We start from the raw sequence: 24,852 nt of genomic DNA on the forward strand, positions 1-24,852 counted from the left end.
CAAATGAACAGAGGTAAGCAATGGAATTGATCAGCCTAGCCGATATAGCCTATCTCAAGCAATTCATTGAAGTTCCAACAAGAGGCAACAACATACTTGATCTACTATTCAGTAACAACTATGATCTAGTACATGCATATCAAGTTACCAAGACAACAATGTCTGACCACGGTCTTATCAAAGTTATGACAACGCATTTTACTAAACAACAAATAGCTCAACAAGAGGCACACTTCCCTTGTTCCTCTCTCCAAGACCTGAATTTCTTCAGCAAAGATATAGATTGGGACGAGATTAGAAAAGAACTAGGCCGGACCGACTGGGTAACTCTTTTCCAAGACAAAGACACTGATGGAGCCCTGGACATCCTACAGAGAAGATGCCTCCCAAACCAACAAATACTAAAAAACAAAGAAAAATTATTCCAAAAGACAGGAAAAACTTGATGAAGAAGAGAACAAGGCTAAAAGTCAAACTCCAAAAGACCACCCACCTACCAACCACTACTAATATTCAAAGAGAACTTGAGGAAATCGAGAGAAAACGCATTCAGTCCCACAAAGACCAGAGGGCTCAAGGAGAACTACGAGCAATCTCTAATATTCAAATGAATAGGAAGTTCTTTTACTCATATGCTAACAAGAAACTAAAGAGTACACCAACCATAGGACCACACATAAATCCAGCTGGGGAACTCGAGAGCGACCCATTCAAAATAGCACAGTTGCTCAAACAGCAATACAAGAGTGTGTTTAGCCAACCGAAAGACCATATGAAGGTAATCGATCCACACACCTTCTTCAACAAACCCCAGGAGACGCCACACCAATTATCTTCAGTAGAGATCTCTATACAAGAAATAATAGTGGTCATCAACAAGATCGCACCAAATGCAGCAGCAGAACCAGATGGCTTTCATGCCCAATTGCTAAAGAACTGTAAACATCAGCTAGCTCTACCCCTGAAACTGCTATGGACTATGTCTCTACAAGCAGGACATGTGCCACAAGCCCTCAACTATGGCACAATCACCCCAATACACAAAGGGGGTAGCAAGGGCATTACCAGAAACTACAGACCAGTGGTACTAACATCCCATTTGATAAAAACAATGGAAAGGGTAGTGCGGCAAGCAATCGTTAACTACCTGGAAACCATAGAAGCATTTAACAATGGCCAACATGGATTCAGACAAGGACGCTCACGCCTCTCGCAACTACTCGCTCACTATGACAGAATACTGGACGACACCAAAGATGGGGACAACGTCGATGTCATATACCTCGACTTTGCAAAAGCGTTCGATAAGGTGGATCATGGGATTCTCTTACACAAAATACGAGCGCTTGGAATATGTGGAGTCCTAGGTAAATGGCTACACAGCTTCTTATCTGATAGAAAACAGCGAGTCAACGTCCAAGGAAATCCTTCACAGGCAAGCAGTGTTATTAGCGGTGTCCCCCAAGGTACTGTACTGGGTCCCTTAGTGTTCCTCATCATGATAGGGGACATAGACAGAGACCTTCAACGCTCTACAGCTACATCCTTCGCCGATGACACGCGAATCGAAATGAAGATCCGCACACTACAAGATGCCGTGAATGACCTACAGCAAGACCTTAATGAAATCCTGAGGTGGGCAGAGGAGAACAACATGGCACCGAACGGAGACAAGTTTGAGCTTTTACGCTATGGCCACCATCTAGATTTCAAGAACTCGACAAAGTATTAGTGTGGCCAACAAGAAATCATTGCTAAGAACATAGTGAAGGATCTGAGAGTGAGTATGAGCAGTGATGCCTCCTTCTACCATCACATCAATCAAGCAACATTAAAAGCAAGGCATCTATCAGGGTGTATCCTACGTACCTTCCAGACAAGAAGTCCAAGGTGTATGCTAACCCTGTGGAAATCATTAGTTCTACCACACCTAGAATACTGCTGCCAACTTCGGTGTCCCTAGAAAATATCAGAAATTACTAAGATTGAAGAGCCCCAGAGGACTTTCACTAGCAAAATACATGGGCTCCAGGAACTGAATTACTGGGAGAGGCTGAAGGAGATGCAGCTGTTTTATCTCCAACGGCGCAGGGAACGCTATATTATCATCTACATCTGGAAGGTGTTAGAAAAGAGGGTGCCCAACACTTGTATTCGAGAAACAGTCCACCAAAGAACAGGGAGGTTGTGCTATGTGAGGGCTGCTCCTGGATCAACACTGAGCATCAAGTCCAGAATACACAACAGTTTCTCGTTCAGTGGGCCAAGATTGTTTAACTGCATCCCGCCCAAACTGAGAAACATAACAGGGGTGTCTCCAGACACCTTCAAAAAACATCTGGTTATATGGTTGGCCAAAATACCAGACAGAGCAGCCGCCAACACCGGGATACACCAGCCCCAACGCCAACCGACTGATCGATTGGACCATTGATGTCAGGGAGTTGCCTGGTCACAGTGGGACCCCAGTATAGCTACGTCGATCACCGACAGATGTCATCTAAGTGTAAGTGTAATCATAAGCTCTATCAAGGGGTAACTAATCTGCTTTGGTTTCACAATCCAGAAATCCACCTCCTTACTATCTGACCGTTCACAAGCTGTGGTTTACTTAAACGTCCTGTTCTGTGTAGGAAGTAGTGGTGAGATGATAGCAGAACTGGTGTGCGTGTTTTTTTTTCATCCAGGATTGGGCATGTGTGAAATAGAAGTCTTGCTCACAGGCATACTAAAGCTGTTTAAGAACATCGGTTATGATGTGAAGATATGTGGGGTTTGATTGCTAATGTAGGATTTGTTGGATATTGTTCCTAGCCTATATCAATATACTTAACACTGGAAAACAACCTGTTACGTAGAGATGTGTATGCACCTTGACTTACACTGGAAAAACGAAGAGGGCGACGTGATCTAATATGTTTTCAAACGGGCCATGATTATCATTTAGACAGCAGGGCAGTACTCATGGTAATGGCCTCTTGCAGTCTCCTCCGGCCTTCGGGGGGAGGGGGGGCGTTTCGTCGATTGGTTTTCCTCCTCTCAGGGCGATAGTGTTATTGCACTCTGACCGAGGTAGTGAAGGAGGGAGGGGTTGGTCATACCGCAGTAGTCTCTTTCCTGCCGTCCGTCCTACTACTTTCCCTCAGCACTTGCACCCCAACCCGAGTCTTGCGAATCTGACGATTGCATAGGATGCGAGAGAGGGAACGGGGACTGACCGCTCTACCATGTGATTTGCAAAGTTCTATCTTAGTTACAATAGTGAAGCCAATAAAGACTTTCGTCTAACTCTACTATTCTTCGTGGTTGGTGTCGGGAGCTGCGTGAAAAGGTATGACGGTAATTAGCAGTCGCCTTCATGACTGAGTAACTATTATCAGACTGCAGCCCTTGTTTAATATAATCATAAATCACCGAAATATTTATATTTTCATATATTGATTTATGACTCAATAATAATGGGCATTTCAATTTCATTAATATTTTTCTTTTAATATATTGATTTCTGATTATGAATTGTGATATCAATAAGTCACACTATCCTTAGCGCACATTAATAGTTATTATGAAATTAACAAAACGTTGGAAGGTGTCCTCTTGCATGCGATATAGTGACTTTGGCGGAAAATGTGGGGAAACTGTCCCTATACTTGTATGAGCATGCCGGCATCTGCGTCATGGTCATATTTATTTTGTAGTTATGGCCGAGTGACTCCAAAACTCTGTGAATTGGCTTGCTCATCATATTTTCTGTGGTTATAATATTCAGAGTGGAAGAGAACGAGCAATACTGCTGTATAACGCGAGTATGGTGATGCATCATCGTGCATCAGGCAGCTGATGCTTCTCGCGATAATTTCATCAAAGAGCTTAATGGAAAAGTACAAAAAAAAATCACATTTTTTAAATGTTTTAATAGGACTTTTTTATATAACACATACAAACCATCACACTTTTTTATTCTATATAGTACATACAAGAAATGCATGTGTATATGTCAAAAGCAAAAATCTCGCTATAATAGGAATAGCCGAGACATGGTTAAATGGTGGAGAGTTTAAAGCTGAATTTAATATTGTGGGATTTCAACACTTTCATTAAGAAATAAGTCACAAGAAAGGTGGGGGTGTTCTGTTGTACGTTAAGAGCAATGTCCATGCTTCTGTTCTAAAGTGAAACAGGATGCATATGGTAGTTTGTGGGTTGAACTAATCCAAACAAATAAACAAAAATGAATATAGGAGCAATATATAAGCCAAAGACATTGTCATCAGCAGACGACAAGCTGTTGTTTCAAGAACTGTCTAGTTTCTGAAACCGGGACTTTATTCATAATGGGTGATTTCAATTGTTGTGACATTGATTGGATGACCCTACACGGCCATATAGGTAGTCGCTTGATGGATTTTCTCGCTGACAAATACTTAGTTCGACATATAAAAGAGCCGCGAAAGCATGATAACCGATGTACAAGTCTGTGAAGCTATTGCAAATAGCGCTCACGTCAGTCGCGCCTCGCCCTACCCTCCGCGGCGCTCGCTCCCAAATGGGAGGATGGTGTGGGGCACAACTCGAGCTAGGCCTTGTATATGTCCTCCCGGGGGATTCCTACATTTTAATTCTTCTGGACAACAGATTATAACTAACAGAAGTGAGTCGCCATATCCACAAAGTGAGGATTACAAGGGCGGCAACGGTGGTAGCACTTACATCTATATTTTCATGCATACTACTCTAGCTGTATACCGCTTCCTCCAAGCTATAACTGATCGCCATCCCATTACTCCACCTTGACACCGTCCCTCGTATGTCGTCACACATCCTAATTGTCCCAATCCCCTCTCCTACGATCCAAGAGGGAATACTTGGTTGCAGCATTCTGTCCCCCACCACAGGGTAGGCGAAACAAGGAAATGAACATTCAGAGAAGTGGAAGAGGACAGACAGTAACAAGAGTGGGGTTGAGGGAGAGCATAACGGAGGGACAGTCGCAGTATAATAGAAGTGTCATCATTTCTCTGGGAAAAAGAGTCCTCCTCTATAACAGACAAAATGATGTGTGGCTCTGGTCCATAGGGGCGACACACAGAGACCCTAGAGTATCAACTGCATGCTACTTTATTACAATAACGTGCAGCCAATACCCCAGACGGGTATTCCTAATTATATTTCCGGTGTTATGGGATTATTCAAACTCTCCCAGTTTCTCCCTTAAGAAATGCTGAAATTTCTGGTCACTCCCCAGTATAGAACTTCGTTTTCACTGAAGAGTAGATAACCAAGCTGGGGGCACGCCATCCTTTCCCGCTAAAACCTGGAGGATGTGGTAGGGGTGAAATAACAGGGTGATTCCGTTGCTATGGGAACGAATTATCAACTGCGGCATTTGAAAGCATCTCGAAAGAAAGCTGCATCGCACAAGAAAGAATACAAGAGAGGCTTCTCACCTGCGCTCATTATCATATGCTATTCGATACTGCCCCTTCAAGCTATTGGAAAGGCCTTTTTTCGGAATGGGCCATCACGTGCTATGTCAAATTATCCTTATATCAGAGAGCTTCATCCCACAAGACACACTGTAAAAGCCTTAACCATGTATGGATCATCTTGTGACATTTGAGAACAGTTTTTCGTGAAAAATATCTATTGCACTGGTCACACTGCAATGGGTTCTCTCGTGTATGGATAATCATGTGACGTGACGTTTGTAACATTTGAGGTGACTGTGTGAAAGAGTGGAATCACACACGTCACATTAAAATGGCTTCTCTCCTGTGTGGATCATCATGTGATATTTTTGAGACCACCCTTTAGTGAGAAAGCAGAATCACACATGCCACACTGATATGGCTTCTCTTCTGTGTGGGTCATCATGTGACGTTTGAGATCATCATGTGGGTCATCATATGACGTTCGAAACAACTCTTTCGTGAGAAAGCGGAATCACACAAGTCACACTGGAATGGCTTCTCTCCTGTGTGGGTCATCATGTGACTTTTGAGATTACTCTTTTTGGAGAAAGCAGAAACACACATGCCACACTGAAATGGCTTCTCGCCTGTGTGGGTCATCATGTGACGCTTGAGACTACCCTTTCGTGAGAAAGCAGAATCACACAGGTCACACTGGAATGGCTTCTCTCCTGTGTGGGTCATCATATGACGTCTAAGGCAACCTTTTTTTGAGAAAGCAAAATCACACATGTCACACTGGAATGGCTTCTCTCCTGTGTGGGTCATCATGTGACGTTTGAGATCACCCTTTTGTGAGAAAGCAGAATCACATACGTCACACTGGAATGGCCTCTCTCGTGTGTGGGCCATCATATGATATTTGAGATTACCCTTTTGTGAGAAAGCGGAATCACACATGTCACACCGGAATGGCTTCTCTCTTGTGTGGGTCATCTTGTGACGTTTGAGATCACGCTTTTGTGAGAAAGCGGAATCACACGTGTCACACTGGAATGGCTTCTCTCCTGTGTGGATCATCATGTGATATTTGAGATCACCCTTTCGTGAGAAAGCGGAATCACACGTGCCACACTGGAATGGCTTCTCTCCTGTGTGGGTCCTCATGTGACGTTTGAGATGACTCTTTCGTGAGAAAGCAGACTCACACATGTCACACTGAAATGGCTTCTCTCCTGTGTGGGTCCTCATGTGACGTTTCAGATTATCCTTGTGTGAGAAAGCAGAATCACACATGGCACACTGGAATGGCTTCTCTCCTATGTGGGTCATCATATGACGTTTAAGATTACGCTGTTGTGAGAAAGCAGAATCACACAAGCCACACTGGAAAGGTTTCTATACTATGTGGGTCATCATGTGATATAATATATCACATATTATGTGACAATCACTTGATGTTTAAGATTTGTAAGATAGCCGAGCTATAGATGCCACAATGGGTTTTCTTTGTTGATATCTTTCTGAAAAAAAATGAGATTAACTTTTAGAGATATGTAATGGGAGGATTGTTGGTGTTTTGTACACAAACCATTTCATACATGCTATCCTCTATTATAAGAATAATTTGCCTAAAAACACATACTAAAATCGACTATCAAAATGGCCAACTAGTCATTATAGCGGTGTTTACTTTGTTAGCCTAGTTGTGGGTTGAAATTCCATACTTCTCTCCTACTCAAAGGAGTAAATATTAATTACCTACGATGCACTTCGTAGTGGGACTGTCACCTACGTGGAGGGGGGGGGGGATTAGGGTAGACTCAACCCTGCCCCTCAATCAATCAGTCCTAAAACAAACCTTTGAGATTATCTTATTGAGTAACAGATTCACCATGAGAAAAGACACTACAAATTAATTACATTTAAATTTGTGACAAATTTACAGTATGTCTATTCTCTATTTTACTTGTAAATCAGAATGACAACACAATTTTCTCCAGATTCAGTTATGGTGTTCACTAATTTGTGACTTAAAGTCTATAGTAATTGCATGTCTGACATGAGAGAATGTAAACACTAAACACGTTTGATATGTCGCCTTCATTCTATCTACAAATTTGGCAGCGGCGTTCGGAACCAATGAAGACCTTGGCCAATTAAAGCAACCTTTAATGTAGACACACTACTTGCTTTGCTGTCAAAATCTTGCATACGTCACATAGGGAGTGTTTTGCAGATGACTTTTTGGGCTAACGGCAAACAAAAAGGAAGACAAAGCGTCATCCCGCCAAGCTTTCTCTTACGTTAACAAGGGCCACAAGGGCGGCAACAGTGGTGACAGTGGCAGTAGCAAAGGAAAGGACACACACTGATAAATCATCTCTGAAAAGAAACACTCAACGCACGAAAAATAAAATGTTTCCGAAGAAACACTCAACGCAAGCAAATAAGACGTTTCTGAAGAGAAACACTCAGTGCACATATTTAAAGACTACATATAAAGAATGTACTGCGGCATACGTGCTTCCACATATGTATTGTTGCAGCCAAACTATCATCGCAATCAACATCTTTGAAGAAACAAAACATAATCATTTGTCTACAAAAGAAAACGCAAGCAACTACTCACAAACTCCAAGCAACAGACGGGACAACGTAGTGCACGCAAATCACCACGCTGGTACGAGAACGATCTAGTGAAGGATAGGGACGACTACAAGGAAAAGGATGAGTTGCTGACGTGTGCGCCCATATGTGTTGAGTTGAGGAGAAGGAGTCTATTCAAATCGACATCATCAACAGAGAGGGTAGAAACTCACATGTATTATACTTGTAATTATAATAGAATGACCACGGAATTACCTCGCAGTCAGTACCAGGCCCTTCGAAAGGGGGTGCAGCCAGTGCACCACACCAGGGCCCATAAGGGTCTAGGGGCCCAAGAATATCAATATTGATAATCAAAGTGGGCAATTATGCATGAATTTTTATTGTTGCTTTGAAGCTGATAGGGATTTCCATGTGCTAAATATTTTAGCGCCAGCCAAAATACATGATTTCTTATCTCAGAACATATATGGTGCAACACAATCATCTCGCATCAGCACATTTTTTCCTCTCGGGGGCCCTGGTCAATACAATAGAGGTAAATTGATTCATTAATATAAAATAGTGACAAAAAACATACTAGATGAAAGGAAAAAGATAGAAATGTTGAAAGAAAATGTAGATCCTGAGAAGGGTAGGGGAGACATAGGGGAGATTATCTTTTACAAGGTTATTAAGATAGTAAAGCAAATATTCCATATGTCATGACATTAATAATGCAACAACGAAATTAGAAAAATTAGGAGTGATTACAGAAACAGAGGATTTTAACATAGAGTTAGAAGCACCGCAAGGAATACTAGGCTGAGTGCCATAATTGTAGGAAATTGGGACAGCATGGGTGTTATTATGAGATCATTTGCAGGAACTGAAAATATGAGTCATGATGAATATCATTGTAGAAACCCAACTTTCTGTTTGTATCACAATTCAGTAGGACCACAGGACACAGGATTGAAGAGGAATGCCAAATTTTTGTTGTATTTACCCAGAAACAGGAGTAAAAACCCCGGAAGACACGAAATAAAACAACACTACAGAGCTAACCTTAGAGGGACAGACATTATAGTGTACTGAAAAGGGATGAAAAAGAAAACAACACAGGAAGGAGATTTTTTCTCTCTCATTTACTATAAAAATTGGAAAGATTTCTGTAGGACCCATCATTGTGAGTAGATTTATTCAAAAGACCTATTTAAATATCTATTGATACAGGATCTGTAGTAAATGTTATAACCAGTAAAATGCTTAAAAGGAATGAAAATTTTGGAACCAATCCATTACTCATTGGAAGGACTAATAGAGAGTCAGTAAAAACATTAGATAAAACTGACTTTTATGTTATTTTGTATAAAAAAGAGCACTTGTACATTCTGGTGATAGTTGAAGAAGAATCTGTCTTCCCAGATCTATTGATAGGATTTGCAACATTCAAAAAAGGAGAGTATGACAATATGTCAGGCTGAGTAAGGTATCTTAGTGAAATCACAGTTAGATACTTTAAGCTAGGCATATTGACTATTGCTTGAGATGTACGGAGGTAAAAGGAAATACACATAAGTCTGCTCCTGTGCTATCATATCCTATACCACATAAACCTCGGGAAAAATTTACTTAGATACACTTGAATTACCTATGTCTGAGAAGGGATATATGTATTTCTTGCCATTGATTATCTGTCAAGATTTTGCATTTGACAAAACCCATTCCAAATAAGAGCCAAAACAATTGCTTCAGTAATATATGAACAAGTAATCTGTAATTTCACAACTCCCAAGATCTGTTTCAGACAATGCTGCTGAATTTAACAACAAAATCTTGGAAGAATTATGTAAGTTATCTAAGGTAAACAAAATTAATATTCAAGTCAATTATCCTCAAAGTAATGGATTGGAATCCTGTGTGTCCTGGAATCTTTTGTGCAAGATTTCGTTGTCGCAAATTCTGGTCAAGTCATGTCCTCCCTTCTCCCAATGCCCCAACTTGTAAGGAAAATTAACTCACCTAAGAAAGATTGTAATTTCCAACCTTTCTTTGGTGAAGTAAAGCTATCATTCTATTATCCCTTGTAAACTGCATACTTAAGCATTTCTTCAATAATAACAGAGGTTCCTTTTGCTTCTGAATTTAGATTCAACCTGTACAAACTGGTGCCCTTCCCAATGAAGGTAAATAATTCAATTTTTGAACTTGACACACCAGTAATAGATCCATTAAATTATATCCTTTCTCTAGATAACTTAACAGAGAGTATAATCTTTAATGATAACCTTAAAAATTGTAAGATCCCTAACAATATTCTCTACTTGTGCCATGCTTTTATTTTATTTTTATCTTAATGAAGCAGACTTGCTGTGGATGTGCTGTGATTTGTGATGCTGCCTCTGACCCAGGGCAGTGGACAGGGTGCAGGGATGACCCGTCATCCAGGAGGTGCTAAGATAAGAGGGAGGGTGGAGTGTATCTAGGGATGGAATGGGTGGGAATGATTCTATGCCTTTTTCTTTTAGCCTACTTCCTTTGAGAGGTAGAAAAAGCCTTGGTATATGTATGTATATGTATTTCTATTTTTTTTTTGTGCTCCATGAAGCATTGAAATAATTTTGTGAAGTTTCACTAGCTAAGAAAATGTCTGTAATTCAGAATTGTCACTACAAAAAGGATATTTGTAAACCAGGTTACTCACAGAATATCATGACAATATAAAATCGGTACAAAGGAAGTAAAGAAAGTAGTGAGTTCTGAAAAAGACCTTGGAGTGATTATCACAAAGGACATGGCACCTGATAAACAGATAGACAAAACTGCTATGACCAACAAAGGGGGCCTTTACCTACTTGGATGAAAGAATGGTAAAGAAACTAGTAATCACACTGATAAGGCCAAAACGGGAGTACAGTATACAGCAACATTATGGACACCCAGTACTAAAAAGAATATAAAGAAAATTGAAAGAATCTAAACAGCAATTACAAATATGGCCCCAACACTTTCAAAACTGCCATATGAAGAGATTGTTAAAGTTGGAAACGCCAACTCTGGAACAAAGAAGAAAAATAGGTGACCTACTGACCATCTATAGAATCATGAGAGAAATGGTCATTAATACAGAAACTGACAAGTTGGAAAGGATATGCAACAAAATGCCACATGACAATGTCCACAGTCCTACATTTTCTTGCTTATTAATAAAACAATTTCTATAGATGTAGAATAAATAATTCATATTATGCATCAGGGATAAATTCACCATTATATTTTGCACTTCTATTTCATTTATCAAAATTGCACAAAAAGTATGTTTTTGCACTTCTATTTCATATTTACATTAAAACCATAAAAGATTAAGTAAATATAGTATGAAAACAAGAATAGATAAAAAAAACTTTAAACCATTAGGATTGTCCAATTAGAAATGAAGTCTTAAATCAGAGTTTGACCAAAGTAATATAAAGCCATCATGCACAGTATGAAAAGTGGAACAACTATTATTCTATTTCTCATTTTATCATTATTACTATTATTATTTTGGTTGGAAAATAATACCTCCTCTGTATGGACACCTTAATTAATTCCCTAAAAAGGAAAGACAATAATGTGGCCAATAATTGCACAGGATGCAACCTGCCAACCTACATAGAAATGTCGGAGATGGGACTAACAGAACTTTCAAAAATGTCTCCCAATATCAAATGAGGAATTCTTTGCAGGTACCAGTTTCAACATCTGATCAATTTGGAACATCAATAATTCAACGTCATCAGCTTAATTTATTTTAATTTCACATGTCCAGTTTCCTATTTCTGTGTTTGGAAATAAAATAAAAGTGCAAAATATGCAATTGTTTGTGTTTTTATACAGGGATTACCTTTGTCTTGTGGCATTTTGTAGATAATGCCTGACTTTAGAAAATACCACCTTACTGGTTTACAAGAGCTTCACGCAATGAACTTGAGGTAAATCATGAGAAAAAATGATGTATTACATTATCCAAAGTCAAGCTACACTTAAGGATGTAAGTCCCAATATCCTCAAAACACCCAACAGGCTATTAGATTTGATTTTTTTTTTTTTTTTTTACAACAGTTTTCCTGTTGATTTCATTAAATCGGGTCTTCTGTTTCAATCAGAAGCATGGAAGTCATGTCTGGGGACTGCATTGGGAAATAAGTATTTTGAAATAAAGAGGAGTATAAAGACAGTGATTAATGAGAGAAACAAGGACAACATTGTTCAAATAAACCATGAAACAAGCACAGTTCTCTCCAATTCTGACCATACCTAAGATTAGAGAACACAACCACAGCAGGGTTCGCTATTCTTTAAAAGATTATTGGATTCGTTATTCTTTACATTAGTACAATCAGATTTGTTTTGTTTTTTTATTTCGATATGTTGGGTTCGCTAATCTTGACATTATCTGAATTAGGGAATACTGTGGGTTGGGTTAGGTTATGTTGGGATAGCCATTCTTTAGATGAGGATCATTGGGGGTCACTGTTCTTGAAATGATCCATATATTTTTTCCCAGCAGTTTTCCTGTTGATTTGACCAAATTGGGTGTTCCATTTCAATTGGAAATCACTTGTTTGTACTTAACCCCCAACCACCCCCATCTGGGGATTGCATTGGGAAATAAGTATTGCGATTTAGAAAAGCATGCAAAGCCAGTGGCTAATGAAAGAAATGACAACACTGTTCAAATAAATGAAAAATCAAGCAAAGTATTCTCCTATTCTGACCATATATAACCTACCCAGTCCCTCTCTCCCTCATGGCAAATAGATTTTTTAATGATATTTGTTAATTTTGTTTCTTGTATTCGATACGAGATAAGTTGATACAAGATCATTTTCATTCTCTTCCATACATACATATCTTTTACAATAATGTATAGTTATGATTCTACATAATTTTAAGTATTCACATATATGTTTGCCAGTCTGCAACCCTTCCCTATATCATCTGCCAGCCCATGTTTAGATACAGTAAATTCATAGTAACATCAGCAACGATTTTCAAAACACTAAGACGAGTATCTTTATAGTTACCAACAATTAAGTTAGGTTACATTATGTTAAATCTCAAGTCTGCAATTTTTACCTGTATCACGACTAGCTTTACCATTCTGAGTATTTTCAACCCCAGATATGAGGAGTACCACAAATCAACAGTAACATCAGCGGTGATTAGAAAAGACTAGCATGCATCTTTACATATACCTAATTCTACACCCAAGTCAAAATTCTTATTCAGTCTTTGGAATTGTTCTAAAACATCAGCATATACTGTTAACTACTTCCTAGTTCTTAAGGGGCTATTGTTATTTGATAGCCACCTCTACAATTTTTTAAACGCTGGCTTTCTTTCAACAGAACAATACCTAATTTAATCTCATTACTAACCTACAGCATTCTAAAGTATCCATCACCTAGACAGCTACAGCCATAATGGCCTGCAACTTCAAGGCATCAAACTAATCATGTAGGCTCTGTCTGGCAAACGCTTACAATAATATTTTCTCTACCTGTGTGGTTTCCTTCTTTGCTTACAATTTTCGTGACACAAATATCTAAACTATTTCAAACATTCTTGCAAATGTACAAAGGCACTTTTAGAAATGTTTTGACATGGTTTACCCCTACTTAACGAAAATATTTGTAATCATAAGCTCTATCAAGGGGTAACTAATCTGCTTTGGTTTCATAATCCAGAAATCCACCTCCTTACGATCTGACCGTTCACAACCTGTGCTTTACTTAAAAGTCCTGCTCTATGTAGGAAGTAGTGGCGAGTTGGTAGCGGTACTGGTGTCTTTTTCATCCAGGATTGGGCATGTGTGAAATAGGAGTCTTGCTCACAGGCATACTAAAGCTGTTTAAGAACATCGGTTATGATGTGAAGATATGTGGGGTTTGATTGCTAATGTAGGATTTGTTGGATATTGTTCGTAGCCTGTATCAATATATTCAACACTGCTGATTGAAGAACTGGATAACAATCTGTTACGTAGAGATGTTTATGCACCTTGACTTACACTGGAAAATCGGAGAGGGCGACGTGATCTAATATGTATTCTAACGGCGACGTGACCTAATATGTATTTTCATTTAGACAGCAGGGCAGTACTCATAGCAAAGACCTCTTGCAGTCTCCTCCGGTCCGATTCGGGGGGCCGTGTCCTCGATTCGTTTTCCTCCTCTCAGGGCGACAGTGTTGTTGCACTCTGGGAGGTAGCGAAGGAGGGGTTGGTCACCGGGGTGCCGCCGATTCCTCGCTTGTGTGGATGAACGGTTACCAGTTAGCCTTTAAACGTGTACAAACATAGGAAAGTCTGTAGTTTCACTGCAGCTACCATTTTCTAACCATTAGGTGAGAAAGAAAACGGACTTGGATAATACTAATCAACCATATAATGTCTTGAGGAGAGTAAAAGATCGTGCGTCAACAATTAATGTGCCTCTAACATGTGTGCCTAAAATGTAAAAAAGTAGCAAATACGTAAGGTTAAGAGTTGTTAAACGGAACATGTGTGTCTTTCTACCGTCGTCAGATTGCTTGTAATGTTTTTCTGACACGTAAGACATTAAACTTTTGTTGGATCTCCATCTACCTTTGCCAACCATGGCTTGAATTCCTCCATCTCCAGCCATGCATCTCTCAGCTTCCATTTATTAGCCATGATATATAATCTGAAGTGGACCATGAACTTTAAAATACATAAGTTCAAGATATGCATTCCATTTTCTTTGGAGTGCCCCCATTCAGATGAATTTACTATAATAAAGGGATAACTTTGTCAGATTCGGTACACTCATGAAAGATTACTTACTTGTGATACTTTGACTGTTTAGAGGACTATTATTTCGTGTGTGTTATGCACGCAGTAGTATTAGAGAAAATTAAATCAGTTGAACACACTAGCAAATAGGCAGGGCTCGTCTCGGAGTGATCCTTGAAGTGCGGCTATTAGGAAGGCAACCACATAACTGACTAGCTCTGTTTCATGGTTCGAATGCATTTGGCCTCGGTTTGCATATTTTCTACAATAATTTGCCAGTGCACTGCACACTTATGTTCAGATATATGTGTAAACATAGTAAGAAAAGATATATCCACCGTAAAAAGCTGAATTTTCTATGAGGAATTTTGTTCTACGGAAAGAGGAATTTGAAATTACCCTATTATGTCTGCTAAATATATTTGTAGTAAGCTATTCATCGATCAAATGAATACAATTTGTTAATGTGTCCGTACGTGGTCCCGTCCCTATCCAGATGTGTAGGCGAATATATCAAACACTATATGTCACCTAGTTCCACTTTAATCACTTATTGTCACTACATAAAAAGTGTTATATCAATAGTAATTTATCACATCTTCCTTATCACTACAGTGCACATTGTAAGTTATCGACCGACCTCCTCTCCTGGCGTGCGTGCTTCGGTTTTTGATCAAAGAACTGCTGACCGAGCACTATCAGGCGGGTCCCAGCAATCGTACTTGTACAGTTTTTAGTGGGAGTATTCAGTCTCTTACAATATGCTTTGTTGGTATGTAAAAGTATGTTACATTTCTATTTATATATTATAATATTTCCCGGGGGGGGGAAGAGCTCGTTATTATGGGGTAGTTCTGTAACGTAATGTGTTGGTGGTTGATTGCACTTATGAGTGTGTGTTCGTGTGTGTGTGTATTGGTTGAATTCACGTGATGCCTAGCTCGGCAATTTCTTGGCAGGAAATGGTGGCGCCATTAGGTCCCGGGTGTGGTTGGGGTAGTTGAGATGGAGGAGTGTGTGGGTCATATGACTGACTGATACTTACATGTGTATGTGACGTATACATATCGCTCTCCCCCTAGGGTTAGGTGGCTCCCGGCACCTAGGTTACATGGTTTACAAAAGAAAACAAAAAAATCTATACCTATGGTTGAACAGTGGAAAGGAAAAAAAATTCAGAGACACAAAATCCTGGGTGACTAAATGTGAAGATGGGGGTTGTTGTTGTTGTTGTTGTTGTTGAAGTGAATCTGAGATCCCAAGGGGGATCATGCACTGTAAATAGGGGTAGCGATGTTGTGTCTCAGAAGTGTAACGTTGTGTCTCACCAGATTACATGTTATATTGGATTTCACTTTGAAAGGTTATACTATATGTTTGATAACACTGTTTACATCACTTTCTAAATGTTATGGTGTTCATGTATTTTTACACTTTCACTGTAGGGAGTGTTATTTTCTAAACACTGTTCTATGGTCAGTTTGGTGTGTCACATTGCACTTGTTTTATTTCATAGTATGGATATATAGTTTCTGTAAGAATTTTTATGGTATTTAAGATATTGGGTGAGACACAAGAATAAACTTAATCTAGGTTTACAATAATTTGGGTATGGAGGTTGAAAGGTTTTGGAAGGTGTTACTTCATGCAACAGAATATGATTATTATTATTAGTATAAAGAGAATGATTAAGAGGGAAAGGGCTGTGGAGGTATATGGAAGAATCCTATGATGTAAGTCGAGTGAGTCCATGTCAAAAGTAGTCGATGTTTAAGGTGGGTAATTAATGATGTATTTACTTTTGGAGGATGAAGGTTATGTCTCAGTGAATGAGGATATGTTTATCTGACTCTCGCTAAGGTTATATTGGTCGGAAGGAAGTAGAGAAGTTTTGATAGCTATGCGGAAAGGAGTTCTTATTGGAAATGGGCCATTTTAACCTCCACTGATAGATACATGACGTCCTGCATCTTCAGGGGCGAGAGCTAGAGTGCATGTTTAATTGCGTCGACGCAGAGTCATGGGATGAGACTTGCGTTTTGGTGATTGGTGTGTGTCTGTGATAGGTGGGTTGTGGATGGGAGGTGAGATTGGGTCGAGGTTCAGTTTGACCTTTCTCAACTTCTCTACATGTATGGTGAAGGTGGTGTGATCGGAAGGATCTGTTAGTAGGAAAACATTGTTAGGGAGTGAACTTGTGACTATGAAGGGGCCTAGGAATTTGGGTTTGAGTTTGTTTGTTCTACTTGAGTCTTTTACCATGACTGTGTCGCCAGGTGCTATGTCAAGTGGAATTGATCGTTTGTGTTGTTTTGTCTTTGTCTTTTCCTGGGCTTCTTTCAGGTTTGCTCTAACTTTTTTGTAAATTGTTTGCATACCTCTTTTGATGCAGTGTGCGAGGTTATCTAGGTTGTATAAGGGTGGGGGTGGTTGGTTGAATATTTGGTAGGGTAGGCGCATTGGTTTGCCGAAAATGATCTCATGTGGGGACATCTTTGTTGCGGAATTGACTGTGCTATTTATACTGGCTTGTACCTGTGGTAGCCAATCTTCCCAACTGTCCATGAGGTCATTGACCAATGGTCTGAGAATCTCTAGGACCTTGCGATTTGTTCGCTCAGTCAGACCGTTTCCCCTGGGGGTGGTATGCAGTGGCAAATGTTTGGTCAATGTTGTAGAGGTGTGCTATTTCGCGCATCACCTCATTTTTGAATTCTGAGCCATTGTCAGATAACATTGTGTGTGGTATGTTGTATCTACAAAAGATATTGTTGACTAGGGTTTTGGCTACAGTCTCTGCTGTTTTGTCTTGGATTGGTATTAAGATTGTGTATTTAGAGAAATAATCAACTGCTGTGAGTACATAATTGGAACCTTGATGGCTCGTTGGCATTTTCAGTAGGTCAATGCCAAGTGTTTCCCATGGCTCAGCAGGGAGTGGGATATCTTTTATGTTGATTTCTCTCAGGTTAGGGCCTCTAAATTGGTTGCAAGTTATACAAGAATCTATGTGTGTGGTTATATCTCTTTTCATGTTAGACCAGTAGTAAGTGTGTCTAGCAGTGTTTAGTGTCTTATCTCTGCCCGAGTGGCCTCCCATTGCACTGTCGTGCAATATGTGTAGGAGCTTGGGGACTAGGGCTCTGGGGATAACAGTAACCTCTCTTGTATTAATGGTTCTCCTTATGACTCCGTCGACCAGATTGAGTTCCTCAATAGGGACAGGTGGTCGGGAGTGTAAGGGGGTTTGTGAAATGAGATGCTGTTTTATTGGGGACCATATTGGGTCTCTGTCCGTTTCATATATGAGTTGTTGCATAGGTATGCATATGGTTTGGGTTATGGGTGTGATGTGGTTTTGTCTGCTTAGGCAATCTGCCACTACGTTAGCTTTCCCAGCTAAGTATACGATCATGGGATCGTAATCAAGGAGAGTTGTTTTCCATCTAGCAACTCTCCCATGTAAGTCTTTGGAGTTAAAAAGATAGACTAGGGGTTGGTGGTCTGTTAGTATGGTAATCTTGTAGCCTAAAATGAGGTATTTAAAGTGTTTTAGTGCCCATATGATTGCAAGTCCTTCTTTGTGTGTAGTTGAGTAGTTATGTTCAGTTTTATTTAGGACTCTACTTGCGTAGGCTATGGCGTGTTCTTTGCCATTGTCATCTTTCTGTTGTAGGACTGCGCCTATTCCTTTAGAGGAGGCGTCTGTGTAAAGAAATAATTCTTTCTTCATGTCAGGGAAAACTAGTACAGGGGCTGTGGTGAGTGTGTGTTTGAGAGTGTCGAAACTTTGCTGTTCTGTTTCTGACCATTGAAATGGCTCGCCTTTACTTGTGAATTTGGTCAGAGGGGAAGCAATATCAGCAAAGTTTCTTATAAAGTGTCTGTAGTAGGAGGCTAACCCTATGAAACTTCTTGTTTCATTGGCGTTTCTGGGGGTTGGGAAATCGTTTATTGTATCTATTTTATCTGTGGTTGTGTGAATCCCTTTTGCATCCACTTTATGGCCTAGGAAGATGAGTTCCTTCATGAGGAATCTACATTTCTTTAATTGAATCTTTAATCCCGTATTTTTGAGACGTTTGATGACAATCTCTAAAGTGTTAAGGTGGTCTCTTTCTGTGGGACTATATATAATGAGGTCGTCTAAATAGACGAATAATGAGATTCCTATCATGTCACTGAAAATGCGGGTCATCAACCTTTGTTGGGTTGAGGGGGCATTCTTAAGGCCAAAGGGCATACGCTGAAAATTGAAATGCCCTTTATCAGTGGAGAATGCAGTTACGGGTTTTGATTCCTCTGTTAGTTCGACCTGCCAGAAGGCTGACTTGAGGTCTATTGTGGAAAAAACAGAGTTCCCGTTGCCAATGCATTGTAGTACATCTTGCATGGCGGGGAGGGGGTGTGGGTCAGATTGAGTTAGGTTATTGACTTTCCTGAAGTCAACAACAGGGCGTAAGGTTCCGTCTTTCTTAGGGACCAAAAAGAGGGGACTGTTCCATGGGGAGTCTGAATGGGAAATTACGCCTTGGTGTATCATCTCTTGTACACTGTCATTGACTTGGGATTTCCTACTGTGAGGTATGCGGTAAGCGGGGGTGTATGAAGGGGGGGTGTTTGGGGGAATTTGGATGTGATGTTTGATTATATCACATTTGCCTAGTGGTTCGCCTTCTAAGGCGACAGCTGATCTATTCCTCTGTAGGAGAGCTAATAGCTCGTTATGACTTTCTCCGTCAGCTGATGTCGTGATTTGGTCTGGGGGAATAGGGGGGAGGGGTTGTGTTGGTCTTACTTGGTTGATGTGTTGCGGCAGTGGTTCCTGGATAGGGGAATTATGGAGATGGACTGCGCAGATGTTTGTATTCTTCCTGATTTTACGGTGTTGGTCTGACATGTTTGTTAACATAGCTAGTGTATGTTTATTTTCTGATATTGTGTCCCAGGAGGACTCAATGGTTATGTTGTTAATCCTGGACGTGTCTGAGTCGATTATGACGTCCTGATGGTCGATTGCACCGGGTATGTATAGTGGGACTGTTATTGAATGTCTAGGGGGTATGATGACTGTGTTAGACATCAGTGCCTTTGAGGTGACATAAGGGGGTGGTCGGAAGGAATAGTTGTTAGTGGGATTGGGAGTATTGAAGGAAGGTAGACATGAGAGATGTTGTGTGTCTGAGTCGGGTGTCTCAGGAACTGTTGACTCATTATTTACATCTTGGAAGGAGATTTTGTTAGTCTCAAAGTCTATCTTAGTTTTCCAAATCCTCAATGACTGTAATCCTATTATACCTTGTTGATCAAGACTCCATTCATCAGCTATGTGGAAAGGTGTGAAACCTACTTTGGAGTCGTTCACTTCTATGCTCAGATCAACCATGTCGTGAAGTGAAATGGTACTCCCTTCTATTAGGAGTCCTTCCATATTGGAAAATTGAATTTGGGGTGGGTCATTTAATGCTTCATACAGAGCTCTTGGGATGATGTTCAGGTTTGTTCCTGTATCAACCATCATGTCAACTTTAAGTTGATCTAGACTCACTTCTAGGGTGAGGTATTTGTGTTGTGTATGAGATATTCCTATGGTGGTTTGGTGCGTGAGGCTGGTACCCGTTCCCCCAATCGGTGATATTGGGTTGAGTGTGATGTGTGGGAGGGAGCTGTTTGTCGAGGGGCGTGTCGAGGGGTGGTGAATGGCTGGTTAGTTCTCTGATGAGGTTGTTGTTGTGTTTTCTGTAGGTAACACTCTTTGTTGGAGTGAGTTGATGTTTTGTGTAGGTTGCAGTATTTGATTGGATGTGTTGGTGTAGGTAGGAGTGGGTGTTTAAAGGGGGTGGAACTTGTTTGTTTTGATTCTGAACTTGACACTGAGCATTCGTATGTGAGGTAGTAGCATGCACTGAGCAAGGGATGGGGTGGTGTTGTACCTGTGGGTGTTGTTTTTGCTGTGTCCAACACTGGGCATCTGTGTGGGAAATAGTTCCATGAACTGAGCAAGGAATAGGGTGGTGTTGTACCTGCGTGTGTTGTTTTTGCTGTGTCCAACACTGGGCATCGGTGTGGGAAATGGTTCCATGAACTGAGCAAGGGATAGGGTGGTGTTGTACCTGCGGGTATTGTTGTTGCTGTATGCAGTCTTTTGTATTGTGACTGTTTGATGAATGGTAGGAGCACCACTTAGAAGGTTGTCCTTGATTGGTGGGAGGGGGTTGCTGTGAGTGAAGGCTATTTAGTCTGGGGAGATGGTTGGGGGTATCTAAGGATACATTGCAAGCATTCATGATATCTAAGATATAGGTATAAGCTAGAGGATTTCTAGTGTCTAGTTCCCTTTTGGAGGCTTCCTTTAAACACTTTGGAGGGAGTTGGGAGAGATAGGAAGCTATTTCAAGGAATGTTAGTAAGTGTTTTGTTGGGATTACATTTTGACCAAATTGGTCAGTGTGAGTCCAAGGAGAGTTATTCTCTAGGTCTTCTCTGACCTCTTTCATTCCGTTTGCAACGAAATCCATTATGTTAGTAATGAAATGTGGTTGGACTCTAGTGTTATTGAGGAAGGTGATGAGGAAGGAAATGTTATTTGGTTGTTTGTTATGAAAGACCTTAAGAAGGTGGCGTTTATATTCCTGATATGTGATTCCACATGCAACTAAGCTGTCTAGTATCCTTGCCTTTGAACGGCAAATGTCAGATGGGTTTATTTTCTGACGGCACAAATTTATTTTATCTGTCTCCGAGTATTGGGGGTTCTTTGAAAAGAACAGGTCACATGCTGTCAAGAAGTCTGTAATGGATAGTCCACTATCTTGGGAAAAGATTGGGATTTCTGTGAGGGGGGTTATGGTTTGATAGTTGTTAATTATTGTTGGTTGAGGTAGTGGGTAAGGGTAATATTGTGGGTTTGGAGGAAGGTTAGGTGGTGGTTGGTGGTATGGTGTGGAGTGGGTTTGACCAGATGGGGTATGGGGGGATGGAAAGGGGAAGTTTTGGTACTGCTGCTGAATGGGAGGGGGGTTATTATGTGTTGGGATATGGGAGTTGGATGGATTATGGTTTTTAGGAGGTTTTGTTTGCATATTTGGTTGGATGGGAGGAATGGGTGGTTGTGATTGTGAGGGGTGAAAGGGGTCTACTTGAGGAAGCTGGTTGAAAGGCATGATATTAGGAGGAGCAACATGAGGAGTTGGTTGGGTGGGTTGTTGTGGTTGAGATGGGTTGGAGGTGTCTACTTGAGAAGGCTGGTTGAAAAAAGGTAAGACATCGTTCTCATAAAGAGGGTCTATTGGATTATCTGCATTAGGATTAGTTTTGTCAGGATTATTTAACTGGTCATTGGTTAACTGTTTAGAGGTATTGTCATCCTGTGGATATAGGTAAAAATGGTCTGGTTTGTCATTGTCAATTAAGTTTTCTGTGTGTATTTCCTCTGTGTCACTGGATATGTCATGTTGTTGTCTTTCTTCTCTAGACTTTGAGAAGACGCTATGTAAGCTTTGTTTAATTTTGGATCTGGTGGCAAAGGCCATGTTGTTAAGTCATGTATTAGTTAATAGTTAGTATGTATTAGTTAATAGTTAGGTTTGATTTGTAATCTAAGAAAAGGGGGCTGTTAAAATATGAATGATAGGTATATAGTAACTAAGGGTAATATGTTATGCTTAGATATGGGAGGGGGGATATAGTATGTCAACGGTTATACAGTATAATGGGATTACATATGTAAAATCATAAAAATATGTATATACATATAATAATAATAAAATGTGGAAATAATATTATATAGTAAGTGGTTAATTATTGTGATATTATACTTATAATAGAATTAATTATGGTTGTTCATAAAAAAATTTACAGCAGTAAAATAGGTTACATTGATAAAAATGTGTAAGTTCTATGTAAATATAAATGGGTGAAAGCAATTAAGGGTTATTTCATATATATATATTTATTTAAAGATAGGCAAATTATGTTGAATATTGAATTTTAAACATATAAGAGCTATTTGTTTAAACAAGAATTACTTAACTGGAAGAATGCATATGAATGTGATATTATGTAATTTGTCAAATCTAGTAAAGTTATTGCATATATAAATATATGTTGTTTTTAAAAAAAAAAAGGCAAATTATAATTAGTGTTGAAACATATAATTATGAGAGCTACTGGTTATATTATGAGAAAGGTATGATAACCAAGAAAGGTGTATATATGCTATATACATACAGGGAAATTTGTAATAATGTAATAGTATTAACTGTTGAATATATATGTATATTGGTAATTGGCAGATTAAAGAGTATTACTTAATGATAATTTTTGGAGAGAAAATTTTTCTAAATGACAATATGCTAATATAAGTGCGAGATTACATAGTTGTTATATGGCTAAGGTGTACGTGCGTTGAGCACGTGGGTATCTAAAGGCGTGTAGGTTACCTTAATATCGTGCGTTGAAGCGATTTGTATTATGACGTGCAGCTGGGATAATTGCTGACGTTGTGGTTCTCGGTGGAACGCGACACTCGGATGAGGAGGTTGGTGGTGAGGGTGAGCGGATGACGTCTGTGCTCAAGCGATGGAAGTCCAGAGGAAATCCAGAGGGCTCGTTGAATGATGTTCGCATAGAAAAAAAATGCGAGTATCAGGGATGGTTTGAATGGGTAATGTATGGTTATTATTACGGAATATATTGGTATTAATTGTAGGAACTTATGTTACCTTTAGTCAGTTGGTAGTTGTGAGATGGGTCGGCGATATCACGTACTTATATGCACTGGGTGACAGGGACGTGATTAAATAGGCAGGTGTAGTGACTGTTGGTGCTCGTCTGGGAGGGAACGGTTGGTGTGGGGAGGTGGTTTACCTCTCTATTAGTTCGCTCGGGCCGTTGTGTAGGGAGCGGTAGGTGCGAAGAGGTGGATATGTCTCTGAGTTAGACGAGCGATGGACCGCGCTGGCTCGACTGAAGTCGGGTGGCGGGGGTGAATTACTCGGACGTGTTTTCTTCAGAGACAGGCGGTTTTCTTCAGAGGTGTGGGTAGGACGTTCGCTGCCACCATTTTCATGTGTCCACTTTAATCACTTATTGTCACTACATAAAAAGTGTTACATCAATAGTAATTTATCACATCTTCCTTATCACTACAGTGCACATTGTAAGTTATCGACCGACCGACACTCCTGGCGTGCGTGCTTCGGTTTTTGATCAAAGAACTGCTGACCGAGCACTATCAGGCGGGTCCCAGCAATCGTACTTGTACAGTTTTTAGTGGGAGTATTCAGTCTCTTACAATATGCTTTGTTGGTATGTAAAAGTATGTTACATTTCTATTTATATATTATAATATTTCCCGGGGGGGAAGAGCTCGTTATTATGGGGTAGTTCTGTAACGTAATGTGTTGGTGGTTGATTGCACTTATGAGTGTGTGTTCGTGTGTGTGTGTATTGGTTGAATTCACGTGATGCCTAGCTCGGCAATTTCTTGGCAGGAAATGGTGGCGCCATTAGGTCCCGGGTGTGGTTGGGGTAGTTGAGATGGAGGAGTGTGTGGGTCATATGACTGACTGATACTTACATGTGTATGTGACGTATACATTAATCACTTCTTATAACATCCGTATTAATCACATTTACATACTATATAGGTAGTTATTATGTCGATCTTTTGCCAAGTGGCGAATGAGGAAAAAAAAAAGCTACAGGCAGTTGCCAGATGTCGTCATTATGCTACATTCCGCATCAAAAATTCTACGACCAGCAACACAGGACTTGGTCATACCGCAGTACTCGCAGCCTCTTTCCTGCCGTCCGCCCTACTACTTTCCCTCAGCACTTGTACCCCAACCCGAGTCTTGCGAATCTGACGATCGTATAGGATGCAAGCGAGGGAACGGGGACTGGCCGCTCTACCGTGTGATGTACAAAGTTCTACCTTAGTTACAACAGTGAAGCGAATAAAGGCTTTCGTCTAACTCTACTATTCTTCGTGGTTGGTGTCGGGAGCTGCGTGTAAAGTTATGACGGTAATTGGCAGTCGCCTTCATG

At 40.2% G+C, this 24,852-nt stretch overlaps 2 protein-coding genes across 3 annotated transcripts in view; both read right to left on the bottom strand.

Moving 5' to 3' along the window:
* Positions 1-14,265, bottom strand: part of LOC143030905 (uncharacterized) — a 159,510-nt gene extending 145,245 nt beyond the window's left edge. The window contains exon 1 of the transcript XR_012966947.1: positions 14,059-14,265. The gene's annotated coding sequence lies outside the window, so the exon portion shown is untranslated. The remainder of the gene's footprint in view (positions 1-14,058) is intronic.
* Positions 3,925-13,738, bottom strand: LOC143030907 (uncharacterized). Of its 2 annotated transcripts, none has more exons than XM_076194150.1 (2): positions 13,549-13,738; positions 3,925-6,930 (listed from the first exon to the last, which is right to left on the bottom strand). In XM_076194150.1, the coding sequence occupies exon 2, from the start codon at positions 6,744-6,746 to the stop codon at positions 5,871-5,873; it is 876 nt and encodes a 291-aa protein (XP_076050265.1). In that variant the 5' UTR covers positions 6,747-6,930; positions 13,549-13,738; the 3' UTR covers positions 3,925-5,870. The 2 variants fall into 2 exon arrangements, with proteins under 2 accessions (XP_076050265.1, XP_076050264.1); XM_076194149.1 differs by having other exon boundaries at positions 3,925-6,934.
* Positions 14,266-24,852: the final 10,587 nt, after the last annotated feature.

This window comes from Oratosquilla oratoria, chromosome 12 (assembly GCF_046742065.1).
Source record: "Oratosquilla oratoria isolate Oo_2021 chromosome 12, ASM4674206v1, whole genome shotgun sequence".
NCBI classification, from domain to species: domain Eukaryota; kingdom Metazoa; phylum Arthropoda; class Malacostraca; order Stomatopoda; family Squillidae; genus Oratosquilla; species Oratosquilla oratoria.

Coding starts and splice junctions, on each gene's coding strand:
- LOC143030907 (XM_076194150.1), bottom strand. CDS start 6,746: ATGATGACCCACATAGGAGAGAAGCCATTCCAGTGTGCCATGTGTGAT.